The 27,656-nt window shown below is 39.8% G+C and overlaps 1 protein-coding gene across 1 annotated transcript in view; it reads left to right on the forward strand.

Annotated features, from left to right (window-relative positions):
* Positions 1 to 27,552, forward strand: part of LOC143340244 (uncharacterized) — a 47,530-nt gene extending 19,978 nt beyond the window's left edge. Inside the window, exons 2-9 of the mRNA XM_076761965.1 lie at positions 18,622 to 18,858; positions 20,377 to 20,489; positions 20,594 to 20,703; positions 20,835 to 20,913; positions 22,929 to 23,068; positions 23,384 to 23,530; positions 23,714 to 23,936; positions 25,172 to 27,552. Coding sequence (XP_076618080.1) covers positions 18,622 to 18,858; positions 20,377 to 20,489; positions 20,594 to 20,703; positions 20,835 to 20,913; positions 22,929 to 23,068; positions 23,384 to 23,530; positions 23,714 to 23,936; positions 25,172 to 25,370 — 1,248 coding nt within the window. The 3' untranslated portion in view covers positions 25,371 to 27,552. The remainder of the gene's footprint in view (positions 1 to 18,621; positions 18,859 to 20,376; positions 20,490 to 20,593; positions 20,704 to 20,834; positions 20,914 to 22,928; positions 23,069 to 23,383; positions 23,531 to 23,713; positions 23,937 to 25,171) is intronic.
* The last annotated feature ends 104 nt before the right edge of the window (positions 27,553 to 27,656 follow it).

Raw genomic sequence — 27,656 nt, forward strand, 5'->3', positions numbered from 1 at the left:
GTTTCTACTTGACTCGAATTAATTATACAATTTTCTTGAAACGAAGCTTCGTACGATAAAACTTAATTCTTTCTCAGATTGTACTACAAATAATAGAACACCCTGTATTTATAAAGAATGAATTCTGAACAGTTTGATCTATGAAGCGAAGAAATATTCATTTCGTGTCCTTTCTGTGCATAAACATTGTATATTGATTCATGGAACAGAGAGATAAGAATGTAAACGCTTTATCTTGGTTGTTAAAAGGAAATGTTTCGTTCGTGCACACGATTCATATTTAAATTCGACATCGTAGTCGCGCTCGAGGAGTCTGAATCTCCAGAAGATGGAACATACATTAATTGCGACGGTATTACAACGTTCTAATGATTTAATTGACGGCAGATTAATTACAGCCGATGATAAAGTTTATGTTCCCTGTTTTCTTGTGTCGATAGACGAGCTTAAACTAATTACGATACAATCATTGCGTTTCGCGAACTTTGAGTTTAAGGAGCGGCAGCCAACGGTAAATGATAGTTGTTTATTATTTGTAACGACGTTGTTTCATTAGAGTTGTTCAACCGTGCTTGACGAGTAATTAGCAAGATACCTTCCCGTTTTGATAGAAGGCCCGATTGATTTTATTTTTACAGGGAAACGGTCTTCTAATCATTTTAAACACGATTTAAATGTTACTCGTAAATGTTGACTTTGCCCTGACAGACGATGTACCAATAGTAATAATATTACCGAGTTTTAATATTCCAAGTGAAAGATTGGAGACGCTTTTTATTTGAAAGTATCTTTTCTAAAGAAAGAATTTAAGTAAAACAAGTAAAATAGAAAAAGAAAGAGATAAATTCTCGTTGCATATTTGAAAGATCATTAATAGTAAAAGGGAATGCGCTTTCTTGATCTTTGGATTGCGACAAACGAGCATCGGCTGCATGAACATGAAATTACGTGTTAATTATTTAATTTACTGGACGAGAAAGCGATGGCGGTAGAGAAGAATCCACACTTTCTTTCCTCCAGCAAGAGAATCAAACAATTACCCATAGTCGATACAACGATTTATTAATAAGCACACGGGTTGATTATATGTGTGCAAATTTACAACGGTATCGGATATTAATTAAAATAACACAGGAAAGGCTGTTAGGATGCGTAGTTCCTAGCTTAATTTACCATCTATTGTTCATTGCAATTTCATACTGCGTTCCAATCCATGCACTAATAACCAGAAATGGGCAAAATTCTTACTTACAATTAATTAAAATTTTGATGAGAAACATTTTCTAATACATTTAACTTAATATTAACACAGTTATAAAATTTAATTCAATATAATTTCACTGTAAACTTTCACACTGTGATTGCTTTACAACTTCTATTGCAAGGGTTCTAAAAAATTCGATCCACCAAAAACAGTTTTCACAGAAGTTTCCACGTGCCACAAGAACGAATATTTTTTTTTAATGAAAGCGTATACGTTCGAGTAAACCTGAGATAAAAACATAAAAGTTGACTGTTTTTTGTCGATTCTTGATTAAATCACTTCCATATTTAGCGTGAGATGTTACGTACACGAACGAGTGTTATCCCTTTGTCTCTCCCATCGCGAGAGCGTTCCACCCCCCCGTTCCTCCCTGAAAATATTGCGATAATTTCACGGAGATAAGTAACACCGTAGGAGATCTCACATGGGGAACCATAATATTCATCTGTTCAAACACTATGGCATTATTGAAACTTATCGTTCATCTATTTCAACGCAGGTGGTGAAGGTAATGGGTATCGGTATTTTCGCGCCACGCGCGTTTCGTATAATCGTAATAATTTAACGCAATTCACTTTCGCCATTCAATAACGTGCACGCAGAAGTAAGTACGCGTCGTCCAATAGCGTATACGAACGCACGCCCACGGTTATTAAGGGTACGGTATGCGATCATACGCGCGAAACATATTCGCGAAGGAGCATGCGTTTCTATTGGTTCGTAATTTATGCGACAGCCGAGAAACAAACTCGTTATGAAAATCATCGTCCCCTATCGCTTTGTTTGCTCAATGCTGCGGCTGATAAATTTCTTAAGGCGCGCTCGGATCTTTTTGTTCGTAGTTACGCGTTATGCGAAATGAATTACCGGAGGTGGACGTTTATGTACGATTGGATAGAAAAAGATATACGCTGATACGCTGTTTGGAGAAAATCGATTTCAAATTTTTCATTAAACCGTCGTTCGATGGTGTAATAAGGAACGAATTTTTTTTAAATTGAAGAGCCATCAGGATTCCAATATGGCTCTAGTTGGATTCAAACGTATTTAGAATTTCAGATTTAATGTTATTAAAATACAGAATCGTTGGTTGTTTATGTAATGAGCTCTAATTTTTCTAATATGTTACACAATTGCTATCTTGCGTAGTAAAAGAAAAGATTGACTGTAGCGTCTGTCCTAGTCTCTCGATGGAGGTCTTCGCGCGAGAGAATTTATAGCGAAGGTCTGGAAAAATACTAAACGCGTGGAACGGCACATGGTGCGGCAGAGTAATTGAAAAATACAAGGAAGTCACGTCTCCGTAGAACAATGCTGCTGTGTCACACTCGCGAGCTACAATATGCTAGAGTTATTTGCATTACCATTGGCCTGTTCGACGAAGCCAGTTTCATGAAACAGCTTGTAATATTTTTTTAACAGTGGAAACTGTGTATTCCACTCATTGATGAATCACAGATTCGAAGGAACCAACTCAAATAAAATACACCTCCTAAATATTAATCGATCACCATTCTTCTAATGGCCATAAATTGAATTTGAATATATGCAGGGTGTTCGGGCACCCCTGGGAAAAATTTTAATGGGAGATTCTAGGGGCCAAAATAAGACGAAAATCAAGGATACCAATTTGTTGATTGAGGCTTCGTGAAAAAGTTATAGAAACATTTTCGGTAAAGAATTTTTTTCTCGAAAGTGCGTAGGATTTCGAGGGTATGTGTATTGACCAAAAATGATTGTAATTAACCCCTGCAGCCAAAAATAATTTTTTTAGAAATATTTGAAATGTTGTAATTTCCAGGGGAATCAGGACAGTCATGGTCAGACATCGTATTTTCGGTAAAGAATTTTTTTCTCGAAAGTGCGTAGGAATTCGGGGGTATGTCTAATCACCAAAAATGATTGTAATTGACCCTCGCAATCGAAAATAATATTTCTGTGAATAATTTTAAATTTTTTAATTTAATTTTTTAATAACTGTTTGACGAAGCCTCAATCAACAAATTGATATTCTTGATTTTCGTCTTATTTTGGCCTACAGAATCTCCCATTAAAATTTCTCCCAAGGGTGATCAAAACCCTTTTGGTTTCTAGTTTGCTATTACTAAAATCTTTTTCGTTACTGGACGATTCCCAATTTATACAGTTGTAATTTCTAAATCACTTAATTCTTGAATATCAACTTCCCTGCAATTTCCTTAAAATGACGCGTATAAACTGATCCAACTATTAAGATTGAAAAATAGGAAGATCCTTATAAATTGTTCGAGCAGAGGGTATGGAATTTAAAAAATTTCTAAAACGTACGCCAGGAAAGACGACACTGCAGTAAATACAGAAGAGTACGCGCAGCTGGACACAAATGATAGTGCATTCACGCAGCTCTATCAAGACGACACTGGACACATGCATTACGATACAGACGGCACTGGACACGTACGCTACGACACGGCGAACATGGAAAACGATACTTGATTCCATAAACTTGTGGAACAGAAAGCAAGCAGCGCTGGACACGTGCGACACGATAGGATATTCTTTAACACGACTCATGCAATCATGTGCACGTGGAATCAAAAACTGACAATCCTGAAAACAGATGATACAGAGAGTTCAACCATAGATCCAAAAGGCTACAAATTCATAAGAACATACTATAATTGACACCAGTCTCGTCAAACAATGAGTACAAGAACATACTGACAGTCCTGAATACTAACGACACAATTTATTGCAAATAGTTCTGCGCTAGATGCACAGGCAACTATTGACTTTACAGAAACCGACACAGGAACATAGGACCCATGAAACTCGATACCCCACACGATAGAGGCATTTTCTGATGTTGTGGATACTGAAATCCAATACTGACAATTCTAAATACAAATAACACGACGCTGATAGAATCATAGAACGCGATATGAACAACTATTCGCTCTATAGGCTGGGCCAAGAAACTATGGGTACACAATATAGTGGTAACAAAGTTAGTTGGACAACAGACACAGGAACATGGACTCATGGAACTCGATATCGGACACGTGTGACGCGATACAGAGACTCCATAGCATAATACATAGGACAGCGAGGATGTATTACTGTGTTCCTAAGAGAAAAAAGTCACCGGGTACTACGCGAAGCTGTTCGTGGATCGGGTTACTGCGACAGTATAAACGCAGCCCGCAGCTGGCTCAATCTATGGTGACGTTTGTGTATATTTGACTTTGCAGTCTTACATTAGAAATTAACATGTGTGCGTGAGACGAAATGACGTGTCTCTCTTGGACGTCACGAAAATGGCGCCGGTGTTTCTCGCCACATTCTGAGAACTTTGTCATACAATTCAGTATCGTCAGTCACGACAAATAAGTTATTAAACAATGTTTAATTGACGTCAGACTCGTCATAGAGCAAACCCAGGACGCCACGACACAGATCTACGATAGACACACGAAACTCCAAATTCGTAGAACACGTTACGAGCAATTATTTATTATAAACAAGACCAAGAATACAGATGACACTAGGAACATTGATCCGCGAAACACGATACAGAACACGTGCAACATGATACAGAGAACCTCTGACGGGATACATAGGATCAAGAGTATGTGAAATCCAATACTGACGTTCCTGAATACACGACACACAGATACAGATCCGAAACACAGAACTGACAAACTATGGAACACAAGACGAGGTTCGTCAGGAAACAGACATCGAGTCTACGGATTCATAGGTTGCGATAGACTACTTATCGACTCTCTAGACGCGGCTACGGAACTATGGAACATAATTTAGACGACATCGGTCTCGGTCGTACGACAGTGACAGAAATATGGAACCATGTAACTCGATATCGGACACGTGGGACACGATACAGATAAATCCAGATGCAAAATATTGGTCTGTGGAGACGCGTAAGCCGATACGGGACGATCTCGGACACGTGGAGACGCGATACAGACAACTCCTGACGCGATACATGGGACCACAGCCCGAAGGAACTGGATACAGACGTTACCGGGCACAGTACATGAGACCACGAACCTGCCAGACTCGACCTGGACAATCTTCCAGTCCTGCGATATCCGTTTCAAGTGTACGGACTTCCCAAGGTTGTTAGGGACTCGACAAGTCACGGATAGTCTAGGGGTCCATGCACTGGATTGTCTAAGAGGATGGATGAAATTCAAACTTGGCGATTGGTTCTTTCATTGTTTTGTTCTGGAGTTTCACGAGTCCATGGCCCCACAGATCAAGTTAAAAGCTATCTTTGCTTATGTCAACTGTACCTAATGCTATCGACTAGGAACTCTAGCATCTTCTCTAGAGTATTTCGATGCAATTGTCTATATCGTGACACGTTATGCAGCTTTGTACCCTATAATTTTGCATCAAATTCCATTAGTTTATTTTACGTATCGCGTACAGGGGTCTGTTCGAGGCACTAAATTCGTTAAGTACCCGACACTCTAGCCCACGAACGTGAAACCGATTATTTTCGCGAATAAAAACGCTCCGGTTCACCGTCTGTGTTACGCCCCTGACTTCAGGACATCACTGTTCAATGCTAAGTAGGCTTAGTGGTTCTGTCCGGGCTCTTTTCGGGCGTTTGTCAATGCGAAGTCTTCGCACGGATACAATACAGGCAACTGGAAGCGCATTCTTTGGCCAGAGGGCTCGAACCGGCTCTCGAATTATCTTGCAAGGAAAAAGGACGAAAGGGAGAAACCAAAACCTATGTTATTGACCCTGCCTTCCTCGGGTTCTTTCGTCTAACTTCTCGTGTCGTCGGTTTTCTTCTCTCTCTCTCTCTCTCTTTCTGTCGTTTTTTCTTTTTTGCAACAAACACCGAAGCCAGGGGCATTTTCGTCGAAAGAGGCTCTCGCACCGACCCGCAAAACCGTTCTGCAATTTACGATCGAATCGCTCCGTTGATTTTACGGTTTGAAATTTAACTGGCCGATGCGTTGCTAAAAAAATGACTGTTTACACGGAAGCCCGCGAAACGTTTACGTTGAACGGCGTGCGAGCTAATGTCCGAACGCCTTCCAGGAAAGAAGGTCCTCGGTGAAATTTCTGAGACGAACAACTTGCTCGGACTTCAATTTGTTCCTCGTCGTTGAGGAAGCAGTCACCGTGCGCGTTCTTTGCACACTTTCGCTTTTTTAACCGTCACAGACCAATTTAACATCGTATGACAAGAGGCGAATTCCACCTCGCCATGCAATTATTATTCAATTATCTATACAGAAGCGGGATCGCGATGAATTTCGTGCGCGTCCAACTCGCGTGACCGGTTGCTTCCGGTCGTACGAGTGCTTGTACACCTAAAGCAACGATTTCCAAACTGTTCGCGAGAGGTTCTTTCCGAGAAAGATATTTTTGATGGATGGAAAGCTGCGTTTATTCGATATTATTCAGAATTAAGTTGTTATCCATTCTGATTCACGGAATTCTTTCTCTATTAAATACGAAGTTCAATCCTTAAATTTACGGTAATCATAGAAAAATAAAACAATTGTAATTGCAAAAATATGTTCAAGAAAGTATGTTACCGAGATAAAAAAATGAGAACAATTTTCTTTAATTTGAAACGCTGGCTTGGAGTTTCGTCCAAAGTAATTGCACGGAGAGAATGGTTTATTTGAGAAGTCTATCGTCGAATTTCATCGAGGAAAGATGTACGATAACCTTGGCGTAATTGTTATTAATATTTCTACAAAGAGGGAGGAGCATCGTGAAAGGTATAACACACAACGTTGGTGATAAAACCCACGGACCATGCAACTATCCAATAATTCGTCGGCTCACTATCGGATCCACTTGCGTCAGAAATAATTGTAAATTAGTTTCGCGGTATCTGATCGCTCATCATCGCCTCCCACCTTTTATTCTGCCTCTCGAAACCCGAAAGCGTGCAAGTGAAAGCAGAATGCACCGGTTCTGGTAGCCGGTTTGAAATTTACGCACGGTTCGAAAGAAAAGTTGGGACACGTGAAAGTGTACGATTTAAAAAGATCGTGCAACGAACTGCGATCGCTGAGAGCCCTTGTATTCCGTTTCTATTATGTTCCGAGTCGTTCACGGGATAATGTGCCTGAGATGAGATAGCGTTTCTCCTACGCAACGCGAGATTTACTGCGTGAAACGGTTAGGGGATCTTCGATTAAAGAAATACTTCTTTATATACTAATACTTTTATTGAATAATTTATACAATGTGTGCCTGGTTTTTTTCTGCAACTGGAAATATTTATACAGTCGATAGTTTCGATTAGGATCATTGCAACGATGCATTGCTCTCGATGCATTCAATGTGGAATAAAAAAGTATTCACGAGTCTCAGCAATCATAGTACAATCTAAAAGTGGATTATTCGTGGAAAAATTTGTTAAAATTGTAAAGTAAAATTTTATTTCCATTAAAATTATGCATTCAATATGAATAAAAAAATATTCAAGAGTCTGAGCAATCATAGTACAATCTGAAAGTGGATTATTCGTGGAAAAATTTGTTAAAATTGTAGAATAAAATTTTGTTTCCATGACCTAGGAAAACGATTTCGAAAATATGAATAATAGAACTAAACATAGAAAATAACGGTGATATCTTGATTTAAAGTAAGTTCGACCGATCTATCCGATAATGTCCGCGGTAACTGAAGCACTTGACTAATTGTTAGTTTCGATATAACGGATTTTAGTATAGATTGTGTTTGATTAGGATGGTTCTGTAAATCAAGATAAGACAACGCACGAGGTAAATTCTACTGGAATAATTGGCCAGAATGCTGCTACATTGCAGCGTACAGAGCCGTGCTGGAAACTCACAATTAATTACGTGCATTCAGAGCAATATTTGTGTAAAAGAAATATTATATATTTATTTACGAAAACATACATGAAACATTTATATCTTTTCTCTTTCCTGGGGAAAATTAATTTCAACAGATTATATTTTCAGTAATACAAGGTCACGTAAAAATATTTATTTTAAATTTTGAATTTGTGTTTGCATAAGAATTGTATTCTCCCTTAAGAAGGAATGAGAAATTGCTGCTTTGCTTCTCACGGATTTATTTTTCCGCGAGATATATTTAGTATGCAAACATACACACACACACACACACACACACACACACGTGGAACAGTTTGTACATACTTCGACGCGTTCGATAAAACAGAAACGTCGAATTGGACGTTTGTGTACGTCCGAGGATATATTTCATCGGTTTCCCAAAAATGTGCGCTGCTTCACAGTCGATACTATTCCGCCCTCGTTCCTGCGGTTCACCATACTCGCTTATGGGTGTGTACTATCGGAATGTGTTGAAACATTGCGGCCACGAGGCGGTTCGGATTAAATCTTGATACATTGCCGCTATCCACGCGTAAAATTCGCGCGCTCGCGCGTCCACTCGCGGGGTACACATACACGCACACGCTCGAAGCGGTTTCGTCGTGAAAAATCGTGATTTATCGGCCTCGTGGCCGATTGCCGATAATGTACATTCTATCGTAGCGAATTACTAAGTGGCCACTTGTCCGCCACGGTCCCTTGTACATGAATTATTCTATTCCGTGACCGGGCGTGCGTCCGCGCCCGCTAATTGTTGCTTTCTCCGTCGACGAGTAAAGTCACTCGTTAGCCGGTTACATCGACCGCGATCCGCTCGCGTCGTTCTTTTCAACCCATCCTCCATCACACGGGACTCCATTTTGAATTTTTCTGCGCTCGAATATTCAGAACGATGCACAGTGGTTTGAAATTATTTCGAACATCATTCGAAATCTTGGCTTCTTACATATTATTTAATTAGTATTCGAATGTCTCGAGTTGGAAGTAGAAATTGAGACAGTCAGAATATTTGTTAATTACAGGGTTTCTATTCTTAATTTATTTCGTTTAATAAACAGAGATACTTCTGTAATTCGTAGTATTTGAACAGTGACTATGAATCAATTTCTTTAACTTCATCGTCTTTCAGTTATTTACTTACTGTAAACACGATCTATTTTACTGTTGAGCAAACTATACCACGGATTTCCAAAGCTGTTCTTCTCGACAGTGCTTCAGATTTTCGACTTATTTTAAAAATCCACCCACTTCCTGGTAGCACTACGATTGCAGATACTCTATGTATGGAGATTATTGATCATCTTCTAAGAATCGTCGGTTTCACTCACTGTAACGGTTCATCCGCATGCATGACCCGAGTCAGTTGATGAAAAGATGCAGTATTTCAATCCATCACCAGTATCCGCATTATTTAAATAGTTCAACATACGAATGCTTTCACAATCGAATAATACTTTGAGTCCATTTGTTTGGATTTATCAACCAGCGATCTGTAATTTTATTCCACGTTTTTAAAGAATTTCTCGCGGAACGAAGGCTCTATCGTATTAAAATGCGTGGAATCTATTCGAATGTCTATAAAATAGTTTAAAAATATTACGTATATGTAGTTCCAGCATCGTGTCCCACGCGAAATTCGTCGACGAACAAGGCCCGATGTTATCCAACCGTGGACCATGTTAACTTTCGTTTATATAAGCACTGGTTCCGTGATGTCACCGTGAGCCTCGTTTCCACTGTCATCTACGCTCTTGCATACCTGGACGAGAACGCTGATTACGTCACGTCGTTTAATGTCGCGAGGGTGTGTTCCTAGGCCTTCTTTTGCGTCGAAGAAAGTCCACGCTGAAAAAATAATTTTAAAATAATAGTAAAAGTCTACGCTTTGCTCGAGCAAACTTTTATTTATACCATTTTTCGAATAAAATTGCTTTCAATAAACTGAGGAACAGCCTTAGTCTTTATCAGTTACGAATCGTAATATTAAAAATGTCTAAAAAATAATTTTTTCACCCCAAATTTATTCAGTGGCTCTATTTTTTACTTCTTTGTGTCGTAGCCTATATCAAAATGAGTTCGACGACCTCGTGAACCATGACTTCGAAGTGAATTCAGAATTTTGAGAGTGAACGAAGACGTCTTCGCGGAAAAATATTTTATTTGGATTAAAAAAGTCAAGAAAGAAATTATTTTTTGAGAACTTTAAATATTGTATTACTTTGTAATAATTTATTTGCGCCAAACAATCGTTCGAACATTTGTTGGAAGAGTATTTCAGACGAAACGATCTGTTCATGAACTTGTACCATTTTTCCCATTCGTGCGTTATTGGATTGGAATTTTGCTCAACCCTTGGTTATCAGCACGCGAACGTAAAACAATTTCTCGTCAGCGGAGAGAAGTAACAGATTTCGTGAGGTATCAAATGTGCGTGTCTGAGCTGGCCGACGATTGTGAATCATAGTAATTACATACTTGGCGTGACTCTCGTTCTAGTCGGAAATTAGAGACCGCGGTTATGGATATGAATATTGCGTTTCTTGCGATTCCTTCGGATTCCGGAACGTCACGGCCTGAAAGGAGACTTCTGATTGGTTTCCTCAAGTTTCATTGAACTATTTGTTAATCGGAACTAGGGTATTGATTACGTAAAGCCTCGAGGTCTTGAACGCACGCTCGTAACGACGTTACAAGAACTAAAATTCCTTTTTAAGTCGTCACCAGTCGTGAAGAAACAGCGATTATTTCGTTCTAATTAATGGCACGGATTTCAATCGTATTATGGAATTAACACAAAATGCATACTATAAATTACTATAAGACAGTTACTACTCGTCGTGCAAATCTGAGAAAAGTGATGCAGTCGTTGAGGAATTCAGAGGAATATTCACTACAGCATACATTAAATAAGTACACGATTACGCATTCTAATATTTTCCAAATTTACTTCCTGCATTTCTTAATTATCAATATTTTCACCATTTTTATTATAATATTACCACACTTTTGTTGGAACATAATTAGGTATAGGCACTAATGAGATTAATGGGGAAAGATTTTAATTCATACAATTTTTTTGTAGTTTGTGTTACATCACATTTTCGTTGGAATATAATTAGGTGAAAGCACTAATGAGTCTTATGGGCAAAAATTTTAATTGGTAGTTAAACGAAATCAATCTAAATTGAATATATATTTAATATTTATTAAATTGTAGTGTGATATAAGGCTAATATTTAATGTAAATTTTGCAACTGATGAACACATAGTGTCATTCTAGAATCATGCCCTTACTTAGAGCAAAGGCTTACAAGATTAGTCTACTTTAGTTCTCATGGCACCGTGTTAGGTAACAGAATTACCATCAAATGGAGTAACTTGCAACAGATGTGTTGCTTGTTACACCACAGACGAGGTATACGAGTAGATCTATCACTTTATGGACTTTCGCGGCCGAATCTGACTGCCATACCGACCTGAAAATTCGGAGCTGATTTTAGCGGCCTCTTCTTACGGATGGCGGTCAGTTGAGAAACTATTCACTGAATTAGTATTGATGGGCAGGAAGCTGTAGTGTGTGCGTAAATACATGTGAGTTGACAGTGCAGTTTTATCAGACGACAAGCCTGTGGCCAAAGGAAACTGAACTGAACTGTTCATTACTGAACTCTGCAAATTACTCCTGGTTTCTATTTGCCTCTGATGACCTCTGATGACCAGTGCTGACAAAAGTACAGAACTCCCGACAACTTTTGACACCATGCAGCGACTGTTACTGACTGCTCCTGATTACTGCTTGCCTCTGCTGGACTCTGCTGACCATCGCTTATATTTCTGACAACCTATAACGATTACTACTGACTTCTGCTAACCTCTGTTGGTCTTTGCTGATCTCTGTCAGCGTGTGCTTGCCTCTGCTGAACTTTTCTGGCCTCTGCCGAACGCTACTGACCACTGCAGGTATTTCTGATAATCTATAACGATTAATACTTACTACTGCATACCCCTACAAGTCTCTGCTTGCCTTTGCAGGTTTCTGCTTGCCTGTGCATGCCTTTGCTGGCCTCTGCTGAACACTGTTGACCACCCCTGATGCTTCTGACATCGTATAACAATTACTACATGCTACTGTTCGCCCCTGCTGATCTCTGCTTGCCACTGCATGCCTCTGCTCGTCTCTGCTGACCGCTACTGACCACTCCTGATACTTCTGACAACGTATAACGATTACAACTTGCTACTGCCTGCCCCTGTTGGACTCTGCTTGCCACTGCTTGCCACTGTTAGCCTCTGCTGACCACAGCTGACCACCCCTGATGCTTCCGACAACGTATAACGATTACTACTTGCTACTGCTTGCCCCTGCTGGACTCTACTTGTCTTTGCATGCCTCTGCTGGCCTCCGTTGGCTTCTGCTGACCGCTGCTGACCACTGCTGACCACCGCTTATATTTTTGGCAACGTACAACGATTACTACTGGCTACTGCCAGCCTCTGCAGACCTTTGCAAGCATCTCCCGACCTAAGCTGGCCTCTGCCAACATTTCCCGACGTCAGCTGACCATCGCTGACCACTGCTGACCGTTGCTGACAACTTGTGGCATGATGTAATATAATATAATGTGTTTATATGTATTAAAGTTTTGTATAATGTAAATCTACACCAATAAATGTTGTAATTTAAACAAATTCTATCTGTTCTCATCATTTTTTACCTTCTTTTCCTCTCCGAATCATTTCCTTAGTTATAAGACTCTCTCAGAAGCGCTCGACCGATTCTCCGTATCTTTAAAAATTTTCTAAGTTCCCCGGAAAGATTTCAAATTTCCCGCCGTCAGAAAATTTCTGCGAATTCCTGGAAATGACGTCATTTCCAAGAAATCTCACGAATTCCTGGAAATGACGTCATTTCTAGGAATTCCTGAAATTTCTCGGAATCCCTGAAACAGATCGGAAAACCCTGAAACTTTACGGGAACCCTGAAATTTCTCGGAAACCCTGAAAATTCTTGGAATCCCTGAAATTTCTCGGAATCCCTGAAACTTCCTGGAAGTTTCAGGCAGCAGCTCCGGCCTGAATTTTTCGGCAAAAATTTTAAAGAGCCCCCCCCTGAAATCTTTCCCGGGCACTTTGACATTTCTCTGGAAGAACCATCCGGCAGCCCGGCTTTCAATCTCTCCTGCCAGCCGTCAACCGCCAGTGTCTCGTGCTAGCTGTGGGACTTTGAAATTTTTCCGCCAAGTGTTTGTTGTCCTCCTGCCAGCCGTGGAACTTAGAAATTTTTCTGGAAGATCGTCGCTGGCCCCTTCTCCGCTCTCCTGGTAGTCACCATCCGCCATTGTTGTTGTCTCCTGCCGGCTGTGGAACTTAGAAAATTTTCGGGAAGGAACATCCCGAAAATTTTGCAGCGACCCCCCCCCCCCCCCACTGGGTGGGAGACCGCCAGCCAGACCTGGCCGGACTCCCACCTCCCTCCCCTCCAGGGGAGGACCAGCTCCTGCCGGCTCCGCTGCTGCTGGGAGATGTTGCTGCTAGGAAGGCATGTCATGAAATGGCCCATTTAGAGTTGGGTTAACGAGTGTATATATAGAAACGAAGGCCCGAGCGAGCGCTTGTGAGAAAGCCCAGGCGGCGGCAGATTCGAAATCTTTCCGCGGGACTTTGAAAATTTTTGCCTCTGGCAGCTAGTACGCTGAGCTGCTGTTTAGCTATCGACCGTGACTATGGCGCTGACGGTTTCAGATACATTTTAGACTTGAAAATTTTTATCTCTGGCAGCTAGTACGGGAGCTGACGTTTACAGAATGAATGAATAACTATCTCTAATCGACCATAGGTCAAGCGCTGACGGTTTTATGTCCATTTTAGACTAGTTATCAGGAGGGGATGGTAGGAAAAGAGGTGGCACGTATCTTATAACTAAGAAAAGGTAAAAATGATGAGGACACACGGAATTCTTTGAAATTATATAATTTATTGCCACAGATTTACATTATACAAAACTTTGATACATATAAACATATTATATTATATTATATCAAATCATAAGTTGTCAGCAACGATCAGCTGTGGTCAGCGATGATTAACTGACGTCGGGAGATGTTGGCAGAGGCCAGCTGGCAAACAGTAGCAAGTAGACATCCTTACACGTTGTCAGAAGTATCAGGAGTGGTCAGCAGCGGTTAGCAGAGGCCAGCGGAGGGTGGCAGAAGTCAGTAGAAATCGTTGTAGGTTGACAGAAATATAAGCGGTGGTCAGCAGAGGAGAACAGAAGTCGGGGAGGCTGGCAGTAGCCAGTGGTAATCGTCATACGTTGTCAGAAGTACCAGGGGTGATCAGCAGCGGTCAGCAGAGGCCAGCGGAGGCCTGTGAGAAAAATTCAGAAGTACATGTAGTCATACCTTGTACCTCGTACTTTTTACATTATAATTCAGCCAAAAAGCGTAAAACAGTTTTATAACATTACCTGCTAACACAAGTTAACCACCAGTAGAGGTATGTAGAGACCAGCAGTGGTCAGCAGCGGCGGGCAGAGGCTGGCAGAAGACAGTAGTAATCGTTGTACGTTATCAGAAGTATCAGGAGTGGTCAACAGCGGTCAGCAGAGACGGGCAGAGGCTGGCAGAAGTCAGTAGTAATCGTAATACGTTGTCAGGAATATAAGGGGTGGTCAGCAGAGGCCAGCAGAGGCTGGGAGAGTGTGGCAGAAGTCAGTAGTAATCGTTATATGTTGTCAGAAATATAAGTGGTGGTCAGCAGAAGCCAGCAGAAGCCAGCGGAGGTCTATGGGGAAATTCAGAAGTACATGTAGTCGTATCTTGTACCTCGTGAAAGAGGGTGTATCTTGGTAAAAGACTTGTATGATATTACCTGTTAATTCAAGTCAGCCATCAGTAGAGGCATGTAGAGACCAGCAGTGGTCAGCTGAGACCAACGGAGACTGGCATAAATCAGTAGTAATCGTTGTAGGTTGCCAGAAATATAAGGGGTGGTCAGCAGAGGCCAGCAGAAGCTGGGAGAGGCTGGCAGTAGCAAGTAGTGATCCATATACATTGTCTGGAGTATCAGGAGTGGTCGGCAGCGGTCAGCAAGGGCCAGCGGAGATCTGTAGGAAAATTCAAAAGTGCATGTAGTCGTATCTTATACCTCGTGAAAGAGGGTGTATCTTGGTAAAAAACTTGTGTGACATTACCTGTTAATTCAAGTCAGCCATCAGTAGACGCATGTAGAGACCAGCAGTGGTCAGCTGAGACCAATGGAGACTGGCATAAATCAGTAATAATCGTTGTAGGTTGCCAGAAATATAAGGGGTGGTCAGCAGAGGCCAGCAGAAGCTGGGAGAGGCTGGCAGTAGCAAGTAGTGATCCATATACATTGTCTGGAGTATCAGGAGTGGTCGGCAGCAGTCAGCAAGGGCTAGCGGAGATCTGTAGGAAAATTCAAAAGTACATGTAGTCGTATCTTATACCTCGTGAAAGAGGGTGTATCTTGGTAAAAGACTTGTATGACATTACCTGTTAATTCAAGTCAGCCATCAGTAGAGGCATGTAGAGACCAGCAGTGGTCAGCTGAGACCAATGGAGACTGGCATAAATCAGTAATAATCGTTGTAGGTTGCCAGAAATATAAGGGGTGGTCAGCAGAGGCCAGCAGAAGCTGGGAGAGGCTGGCAGTAGCAAGTAGTGATCCATATACATTGTCTGGAGTATCAGGAGTGGTCGGCAGCGGTCAGCAAGGGCCAGCGGAGATCTGTAGGAAAATTCAGAAGTACATGTAGTCGTATCTTGTACCTCGTGAAAGAGGGTGTTGATAACGTTGCGAGTGACACGGAAATAGTAATGGGGCTCTAGAGCCCCAGAGAATCGGGTCGAAAATATAAATTAGGTGATAGGTCTACTCGTATACCTCGTCTGTGCAGAAACTAGTAATGATGGGCATTTTAGTTCTCTGACATAGATAGATGGCATTAAAGAAGTATTCTATCGATTTACTATTAGTTCAGCGATTGTAAATTTTTACATTTTAACGGGGGAAAGAGTTCTTTTAAAATTTTGAGTATCAACGTCGAGTATAGTTTTAAAAATTTCCTATCTTATATTTTTACAAAATTGATTAGATTTAAATAATGTAAGCTCTAAATCGAATATGATCACATTTGGTATATATCTTTCTCGCTGAACTACGGTGAAACTGTTACAAATAGAGGAAAAGGTATTCTATGTTTCTTCTAGAAAATTTAATGTATTTTATTTTATATGAGCATCATCATTTTGATATTATCGATAGTTACAGAGTTAAGAGTAAAAACCCGTGACGGCGTTCCATTTATTTACGCTAGAGGCTATAGGGTAAACGATACAATTCAGAACTTTCTATATGTTCCCAAGATATAAAGAACATTCTTGACGAGCTACTTAAATCTACCCCTCCCTTTTATTCGATACACTCTTTGGTATAATCAAGGGTTTCAAAGTTACTCCATTTAATATGAAAAATATTTAAATTAAAATGGACTCAACGTCTCTTCAAACCGCTGTAACTTTTCCATTATATTTTTATTAGGTATGCGGATTTTACTTTAACCGGTTAGGTTTCTTCTATAAGCTTTGCAGATTGCAAATATATGCGTAGAAAAATGTTTCAAGCAAATTAAAATGGATCGTTGGAATCATGGAAGCCCATTAGAACAGTTTTTCGGTACGCGATTGCGTACGAGGCTCTGTACTGCCACTAATTTTGACTATTTCTCGTTGTAAAAATTTGGGAATATTACTGAAAGAGTAGTAAATATGTATGCAAAACGTCGATTCAAGGACTTACATAGTTTCTTTATAAAAATCTACAGTATTATTTTCACCAAAAAATATTAAAAATTGTAAGAGTTATAACTTCTTGTTTAAATGCATTTTTTAAAACTTCCATGATATTTCAAGATCCAGCAGACTGATTGACTTCAAATTTGGAGAGATCATTCAGTAGACACGCCTTTATAGCTGTAACTAGAGATTTAAAAAAATATTGAGCTTCACTCATTTTTTGAGTAGACCCCCTTAAACCACCTAGTGTTTCAGGATGAAACTCGCTCTCCATTCACCAAATTTAAAAACCACGATAATTATAGTAATTTCTCCGTTACGAAAAATCGGCTCCAAGTGGCATGGACTAGCGACAAAGGGAGTCTCGGAACGTCCCGTGGATGACAGAGTAAACGGCTAAGGGGATATAGGAACGGCTCGCGGAGCACCAGGACCAAAAAAGGAGCAGCTGGCAAAACGCAAGGACGCGCGTATACGTTACCATGTCGTGTTCTCATAATCGATTAGCCGTCCGCGAGAGAAGGAATCCTTTTCTGTAACCCAACACGTCCGATCGTTCTCTACGCGGAGAGGCCACCGAAGCATTTAGGACTGGTGGCCTTGCGAACGCCTACGGACCTTTGTCTCGAGAGTGGCCGTACGCTCGTCGCAGCATCTCCACGGCTGGGGCCCGATTTTATTGTTGGCGTATCCGTCGGGGCACCGCTGGACATTCCTCGTGCACACGTATATACCTTATCCGCGCCGCGAAGTGGTCCAGCCACATGAAATTGAAAGTTAGCGTGGGTCGATAGCTACCGCCCAGACCGGTCCCAAGTTTACTTGGGCATTAAGTTGCCGATTGGACCGAGAAAATATCGCCGGCTTTCGTTCCACGGGGTCCACGACACTCCAAACCCGACGACGGAAGCGGGAAAAATTCAATTTTCCCGGTTATCGGGATCCACCGATGGCGATCGAATCGCGATCCCTGGCCCTGCGGTCATAATTAATTGAATAATTTATTGCCGTCCGCCCGAACGAAGAATGAAGACGCTTGTAATGCGAGTTTTTAAGGCCACGGGATAATTAACCGCGCACAATTAAACCTGGCAGACTAATTAGCCCCGAGTATGTTTAATATTAATTGCCGGGACGATTCATTTTTCTCCTGTCGATCGCGATTCCCATGATTCCTCGTTGCTTCGCGCGATAAGTCAACGATGTAAATGTACAAGGTGCATGAAATTAATTTTATATTCTTGTATCGAGATCGAGTCTGTTTCGCGTAGCGTCTGGTTTTCGACATTTAATCGAATTTCACTTATGAATATTGAGATGCAGTATGGAAAGTTCGCTTATGTAAAGAGAAATGGCGCAGGGTGGGGCGGGCAACTGCGACCACTTGGCTTGGGCCTTTCTATAGGGTGTTTCAGAAGATTGGTGCTGAACTTCGGCGTTGTTCTTGTCGAAACAGACAAAGGAAAGTTAATAAACATGAGTCAAAGTATCATTAATTTTGGAGTTACAAGACAATAATTTTAATTCGAAAAGATTGTTTAATTATTTTCACTAGCATTTTTAAAAAATTAGGTACCTATTCCCCTTGAGAATTATTTCTTGTTTCGAAACGATAATTTTTCAAACGCGATTACCGATGGATTTCATGGAATTAAACTCCATTTTTGTTTGATTGCAGGTCACCGGCCAATTATTGGACACAGAATTTCAACCGACGGTCACAGCAACATGCAAAGCCGGTCACATGACGATACGGGTGAACCTAAATCAGAGTTTCGTAGGAGCTGTTCACGCTAGAGATTTTCGGACGCCGCAGTGCATGGCGCCCGGAAATGGCTCCACACACGCGACCCTCGCCATTAATCTCTTAGCATCCAAGGGGTCCCCGGATTACTGCGGCGTTTTGGTAAATAACGTAAGTCGCCATCCACGTTCACATCCAAAATTTAAACACAATCGTTAGAATTCATTTTTTAAAAAATTAAAAGGTAATACCAATCTAACATTTTTTATGTACACTGATATTTCAGGACAATTAAAAAATATATTCTCAGAAACATAAAAGACATCGACTTCGTTCTTATTTTAAATTAAGTTCTTCGAGGCCTTCAGAGCAAATTCTTCGCCACGATTCTTTAACCATGAATATTTAAAAAAGTGGTTAAATTAAATATTATCAAAAGAACCATTTTAGTTCGATCCCAAAAAGATTGGATTTATTTCGAAAGTACGATCCACGAGTTCGAAAACCGTTATATAACGTTACTCAGAAACGTAAAGAAATGGATGTGTTTCCTTGACAATGCTTGTTATTATTACGAAACTTACTATTCAGTCCATTGTGCGAAGTATTCTTAGTTAGATCCGGCAATGAATCGTTTTCCTAATAGCGAGAAAGTGAATATACGACGTTGGCCAGGGGTTCCCAAACTTTTTCAACCGCGTAACACACCGCGTTATTTAGATCAGTCGATGTATGGGTTTCAACCCTAGAGAAATAGTATGCGTGTCAAATAAAAATGTTTAACGAGGGAAGGAGGAAGAATATAACATATTGAAATGGAAGAGTAATAAAGAAGAGTCTTTAATGGGAGGATTGTGTTGGCTTAGTCAAGCATTATTTGTGTGTATATCCAACACCATTCGACTAAATCCTAGCTCATAAATATGGCTCAATGTTCACGTTATTGGCTTACGTACTTATGTGATATAATTATCTCTGATTTCTTACTGTATTATTTCATTTTTGTGTATCGTTACTATTCTGACATGCAAGGATTATATTTTCTGTTCGATAAAATATTTTAATCCTCTCGAAACTAAATTTTAAGGGTGTTGATCGAGTCCCACTAACTGATAATGTATGATAAAATAGTTTTGGGCAAGTTATAAATATTGGAGAATATATATTATACACCACAAAATTACCGATTGTAATATATCGTATATAGATATTTTACCATTAATTTCGAAAGAGTTAAAGCAATAAAAGTTTACTACTTAATGGGTTAAAAATTTTGAAGTTATAATTAAGTAGACCATTCATGTGATACACAATAGTCGTTGCTAAATTTCCAGTTAAAGATGTGAGAAAAATAATATAAAGAAAAGATCAAAAGCCTTTCTTTCTAAAAAAGGAGATGTCTCGATGGACAGAATATGGGTGTTTAATAATAACAGTGATAATAACATCGAGCCAATTCATCATAAAGAAACATGTTTATCTATCGCAGGTTGGATCTGACCAAAGGGAAAAGTCTGTAATTCCGCGTAGGAAAAGACGTGAGTTATGATACGACGCACGAAAGAAATTATCTTCGCGTTTCCCCTATCGTCCGTAACATCGAAATTCCCGTTGGCTTTTCGAAGCGTCGAGTTCCATTACACACACGCCGACAACAAATTCCCCTTAATCCCGTTGTAATTCTTGCAGGACAACGAGGAACGCTCCATCCCCATCGCGGTGCGGATACACAAGACCCTGGAGCTGGCGGACGATAAATTTTACGTTATTACGTGCGGAAAAGCCGGATTCAAAAATGCGAAGTACATATAACGTTTATTAATATTAGCTCGTATCTCTTAAAATCGTGGCTATTGCGGCCTGGCCGGGGGTATAATTTCGCACGGCGCGATAATTTTCTGCGCAGGAATGAAACTTCGTTAGTGGCGTTGCGCCTTTTGGACGGCGCCCACAAAGTGGAAGAGGCTATTTATGGTCACAACTATACTTTGCGTGCGGAGATCTCGCGACCAGATGGTTCGTACTGCATCTCTCACTCCATTTCACCCTTACGTTTAATTGGAATTAACGAGCGCGCGTAACGCGTTCGTCGGCGAGCGTGTACAAGCGCCGCGTTGATGCATTTTCATCAATCTTTCCCGTTGCAGGAATGTACGGAATTAAAGTGAAATCGTGCTTCGCCTTCAATAAACGAAACAGCAGCGTCCAGCTGATCGACGACAAAGGGTACGTTCGACGATCGACCCGTTTCCATCGCGAATCATTCGCGAATTCCTCGAGTGCAACCGTATTTGTCAAACTTCAAACGCGGTTACGCTTCGCGCGTTGATCCCCTTGTTTCACGTTTACGCAATATTATTCCGTTAAACGATGCTTCTTTATCGTATTTTAAGGGCAGTTAACGCGTCGAATTTTGCTTTTATCCCGACTCTGTTCTATTGCAATGCATGTTTGATATTCATGCAATATTATTATGTTAAACAATATGCTTCTTTATCGTAAGAATTTTAAAGAAACATTGTATGCTTCAAGTAAGGTCAGTTGCCCTAGAATGGAATACGTTCCCAATTTGGATCACTGCAATATTAAAGCAATTATCTTATAATTATCTTATAAGCAGTGATCTTTCATCTAATATTATATATAATAAGGTAAATGCATTAGCTTTGTGTTAGCTCGATTATATCTTCAAATATGTACAGAGTGTTTGGCCACCCCTGGGGAAAATTTTAATGGGAGATTCTAGATGCCAAAATAAAACGAAAATCAAGAATACCAATTTGTTGATTGAGGATTCGTTAAAAAGTTGTTAACAAAATTATTGTTAAAAAGTGTTAATAGAATTTATCCATCCACACGAATTTTTTTCTCGAAAGTGCGTAGGAATTTGGGGGTATGTCTATTCACCAAAAATGATTGCAATTGACCCCTGCAATCAAACATAATTTTTCCAGAACGATTTGAAATTTTCTAATTTTGTCGAAAAATTTGTCCACCTACTCGAATTTTTTTCTCGAAACTGCGTAGGATTTTGGAGGTATGTCTATTCACCAAAAATGATTGTAATTGACCCCCACAATCGAAAATAATTTTTTTAAAACGATTAGAAATTCTTTTTTTTCATCGAAAAATTTAAGCACCTAAAAATTGTCGATTTTTCTTAAAAATTACTTTTTCATTTTTAATAATTTTGTTTGACGCCCTACAGAAAAGTTGTCTAATACTTTTTTGTAGGTACCCATGAGCTCTACTTCAGAAAAAAGTTTCATTGTAATATATTCACAATTGTAGGAGTTATGGCTGTTTGGAAATTGGACCATTTTTATGGGGTTTTTCTCATTTTGCGGGGACAAGGACCAACTTTTCGAATATTTTTGCAATTTGTACATATGCTCCATCAAAATACGCGTAGTTTGCTTTTTTAAACATTAAAATCGTCCAATCCGTTCAGGAGTTATGACGTTTTAAAGATTTGCATGAAATTTCGGGGAACGATTTCTGGCCAGAAATGATATTTTCGGTAAGGAATTTTTTTCTCGAATGTAGGTAGGAATTCGGGGGTATGTCTAATGACCGAAAATGATTGTAATTGACCCCTACAGCTAAAAATAATTTTTTTAGAATGATTCGAAATTTTTTAATTTCGCCGAAAAATTTGTCCATGTTTATTTATTTTAGCTTCTAGAATCTCCCACTAAAATTTTTCCCAAGGGTGGCCGAACACCCTGTATATAAATATACTATTCCTTATTACGAGCATTATGAGCCTAATATGGAAAATGAGGACCTCAGTAAAAAAAGTAAACATTTCTTAAACTATTATTATATTTTAAACTAGACTGTTACCAGTCAAAGTTCCTATAAATTCATAATATTTAGGTTTTTATAAAAGTTCTGCACGCAAGTGAAACATGTGCATAAAATGAAGTATTTCATATTAGAGCAACTGACCCTACTAGTTATCAGTGACCGCCATAAAAGTCAACGCGTCGATCTTGCAATTTAGTTTTTATCCTAAATATGTTGTATTCCAATGCTTGTTTGACATTTGTGCATTATTATTGTGTTACACGATGCTTCTTTATTGCCAGCATTTTAAAGTTGTACGTTTCAAGCACTATACTGTCATTTAGTTTTTATTCCAACTCCGTTCGTTATTGGCGAACAACGTCCAATTTATTCGTCGACTCCGACGAGGATTATAACCGATTGCGTAATATTCATGTTCCATGACCGAAAAGGTGTCCCGTAAAGGCTTGGGTCGTGACGAAATTCATGTACGATCGGAACACGGGCCTGGCGGATGCGACATTGTTCTCGATGTTCCGGTTTCCTGACAGCCCGCAAGTGCATTTTCAATGCGACATCGCCGTGTGCAGAGGTAAACTGATTCGCTGACTGATTTCCCGATTACAGCTGCGTGCCGCATCTGGGTCACAGTGTGCCGTTCAACTCGACCTAGGAATTAACATATCCCCTCGGAAGTTATCCCTACCGATATCAGATACGTACGAACGAGCTCCCGTCAACAACGCGAGATCGTCCGAGCTTTCGTCTATTTTTTCTGTTTTTTATTTTCTTTCTGTTCGTCACAGAGGAATTTTAATGTTCCGCCACGCTCGGTCGAGTGTCGAACGGTAAATTACGGCACTCAGATAACAGGTGAAACGCAAAACGTTAATCTTCTATCCTCCAGGAAGCTGCGGTATCCCTATTTGCGAAGGCGATAACGAGGAAGAAATAAAGGGAGCGTCTTTAATTAATGGGCAAAGCGTGAGCGGCGAGGAAGGAGTGCTTCTTGCCGGCACGAGCGTGTTCGTTCTTGACCCTGGCGAAATGCAATGTAAATATTCCATTCCGTACTTTTCATACACGCCGCTTCCTACTATTTCGCGATACCGTAACGAAAATTACGCTCCGGTATCGTTTTGTTCCGTTCGATCGATTAATTAGCTCGTCCCGGGCGAGCCTTTACCTAAGAACGAACGATTAATAGGTCCCAATAACGATGCGTCTTGTTTAATAGCTATGAAAAGTTTACACGAGGGCGGCACCGTTCACCCATTATGGCTGCTGTGGCTGGCCGTGGCTCTTGGCATTCTGTTCCTCATCATGCTCATTATCAACATATTCCTCTGCTCCGCGATGACCTGCAGTTGCACCAGGACCGATATCATCGAGAAGGAACCATCGATCATCGAGGATTACGATCCGTATCGTAGCTGGCATGGTTCTCAATACGGCTCAAGGTTCGATTTTATTCTTTCCTTTTACTTCTACTCCATCTGCGGAAAAATCAAGGATTCGGTTAGTTAAAAATGTTTCCAGCAAACCAGAAAAACACCCTTTACTGGCTCAGACGTTCATCCTTTCGATTGGCAGACTGTGCTGCATTTTTCCATTTTAAGAGAAACCATCCCTCGTATCAGAACCACCTATTTTATAATAAAAGTAGCTTGGATCTACGTATCGATCAGGGATTGCATATATTTGCTAATGACATCAATTAATATTTTAAATGCTAGTTTGCAAAACATTCATATTTACTAGAAATTGTATACATACATGTTCGTTCAAAAATTGAATTTAATACGAGAGAAAATATATTCATGTTCAAAACGATTCTGCTAACTGGGATACGATATCTATTTTAAGATACGAAAGAATTGGTAAAAATTGAACACGATTAGCTCTTTGAATTTCTGAAGGAGGAAGACCAGCGTTTTCTCCGGGAGAAAGCGTATTGGGAACGTTTCTGCTAATTAAAAGGGCCAGATTCTTAAAATTGATTGCGACGGTTGTTGGGGCCGGCTCGCCAGGTTGACATTTTACGATTGTATTGTTCCGCGAGTCAAAAGGTACAATGGTGCTAAGTCTTACAATACATGGAGTTTTCCCAGCACGAATAAGCTGGTCTACCGTTTTAGTTCCTCCTCTTGGGAAGAAATGAACGAACTAGTGGATTACGAAGTAATAAGACATTAGTAAACGATCTATCAAAGAAATCCCCTTTAATGCCGTATCTGATTCATCACAAATTCTTGATATTAAGTTTTACAATTATGAAGCCACTTATTCGTCATCAAGTCTTATAAATTAAAATTAATCACGAGGTATCACGAGGTATTCGTGAAACAAATCTATTTTTTTCGTGCCCATTGTACGAACAAATTTAAACAAAATTAAATAGCGTGTGTTTGAAAAATTATTTGGAATTAAATCGTAAGCCAAGGGGTTAGCCTTTCAAATGGCTCTGGACACTGAAAAAGAAAAAATGATAAAATATGTATATTATCGAACTATCGCGATCTCGATGACCTTACCGTGTGTCTCGTATATGCAGAATCCAGGGAATCGACAAGTGCAAAACAGCCAGATGGTTCTGTTTAAAATAAAAGTGCAAAGTCAATTTAAAACAATAACGACGAAATTATTATGAAATTTTTAGTAGTGGTATTCTGATCGATTCGTTGTCTGTGCTCAGATACTCCTTGAACGGGAAGCAAGGATACGCTTCCGGAGGATCGACGATGAACTCGACGAGGTCGATATCGACGAACAGCGACCACTACGCTATAGTTCACTCAAGACCAGGAAGCAGATACTCTGGACCCGGCCAGAAGCACCATCACCACCACAGAGGGCCGCCGTCGAACATCGGTTCCCATTATTCCGGAAAATAATATTCTCCATAGCTACTTAACGAAATGATAGAACGAACAATTATTTTCTGTCTTAACGTCCTGAGATTCGCGTATCGAGCTCTGTTTTTTCTTAACAATGCAATCACTTGTAACGGGTACATTCAGATTCGTTGGAATCGACGCTCGCGATGTTCGAAAACAAACGAGATGACGAACGACAAATGTCGATCCTCGACACGGAAACGCGAAACACGAGCGAGTTGCAATTTCTAGTTCGAAACGGAGAACGTGAGTCGTCGTTCGGGGAAAATGTCTCGCGTCGAGGATCGATCTTCATAACTTGATGTGTCCTTAATAGTTACTAATAATATATTACGTACACAGAAGGGTTAAACAATTCCTGACTTACAGAGTATTTTTGTACTAATGTTCAAGCATCAATATAGTTGTCTTTCCCTTCTCCCAGCGAGACAAGACGCATTTACCAGACATTTTTTAAGGGATCAATGCGGTATCGATATCGTATTTCGTACGTTGAAATATTGCGTCCTCGTTCGGGAGAGGGTTATCCCGCTAGATCGTATATGTATCATATGATAGTCATAAATTTAGGTACTTAGCATTTATAACGTTGCGCAACATCGTACTTAATTAAGATGAAATTAGACGAAAGCTTTTGTACATAAATTCATTGATCGGAAATCATCCCTTGTGACTAGCGACACGTAGAAACGTCCGTTCGCGCGCTTTTATCATCAAAATTAGCATAGTTTTTATACAATCCAGCTAGCAGTATCGCCACGATCTAAATTCATATTGTATAAAAATTTTTACAAGCTCAACAACAGAAACAGAATAAATAAACGCTCTGTCGTTGATACGATTATCTTTTCTAATGGTTCAAACGAAACACTTCATGTTCAACGAGTTACGATTGCTCCACAAATACATTAAATATTTTGGAAAATATTCGAGGACGTTCATTGTACCCTCTACCTAACAAATTTCTATGCGTAAATTCTGTAACTTCGAAATTAGTGTCTTCGTATATTTTGAAACGATGAAGCTGAACGTCGTCCTTCGCGAAGTAGGTGCGAAACTCTTTCGATCCACAAAGATTTCTTATGGATCTAGGTTGACAAACTCCTAAATGATTCATAGTTCACGTGACTTGGCCGCTTTAGCAAAAAACAGCGGTTTTAATATAATTACAAATGTCGGTCATTGTGCAATTAAATCTCTACTCGCTTGTGGGATCGAATTATGAGTAAAAGTATGCGACCTTGACGGCATGCAGCATTCATGAATACGTTTTGTCACGTAAGGAGACACGTATATCGTTCGTCTCGTCATACTGAACACTTTGTCAAGGCCGACTTATGTATGCAAGGCTGTAGCGTGGCAAACTACGATTAAAAACACGCACAACGTTTCGCGATATTTCTAGACGATACTCGAGATTTGCAAACAGCCAACATCTTCGTTGCATTTGTCGACTATTAATATCGTTCCAACATTTTGTAAATCTTCGTTGATTTTATCGGAAATTAATGCAAATATGGACGATGATGTAATTAAGAATCTCGTTTACTCGAAGGAATCATAAGATTTAAATTTAGAGAGTATCTCACCGTTTTATTCGAAGACGTAAATAATTTTGCGAGTCGCTACAGTGACTAATAATAAATAAACTTATCTTTGTACGTACGATAAGCGTTGGAACCCTTAAGCGTATCGTTTCATAACGAAGTACACGATGTTATTTGGTTAATTAATTTTGAGACCGAAAGCACGAGTTTTTGGAGATAAAAATTCGTGGTCAATCCTTTCACTATTGCGTCGTTAATCACTCGAATAAGTTCACATGTCCGGGTTAACTGTACTGTTTTTTCTGGCTTAATTAAGCGAGTCCAAGTACCGCTAGTCTTGGAACTTCATTTAACAAAGGATTCGTTAAATTTAACGATAACTGTATTCCAGATTCTTGAATGGTCGTTATCCGGAGCTTTTAGAAACGTTGGATCATTGTTTATACTGCGTTGTAAAATTATAGATTTCCTGTAAGATGAGACAGCTGGAAATTTCACAAATTGTTTGAAAATGAATTTGCGTTAAAAACGAAAGATCTTATTAGACTTATTGTGACAACTGCCAATTTATGAGTTAAATAAAGAACAAATTTTTAGAACGTACTTGAAGGTTTGGATTTTGTATAAAATATGTGATAGATCGTTTAAGTGTATTATTAAGAAAATAATAATTTTTCTCCCTAAAAGTACTATCCCTATCACGAATAATTAAATCACACTTATGATGAGATTTATA

Source organism: Colletes latitarsis, chromosome 3 (genome assembly GCF_051014445.1).
Source record: "Colletes latitarsis isolate SP2378_abdomen chromosome 3, iyColLati1, whole genome shotgun sequence".
NCBI classification, from domain to species: Eukaryota; Metazoa; Arthropoda; class Insecta; order Hymenoptera; family Colletidae; genus Colletes; species Colletes latitarsis.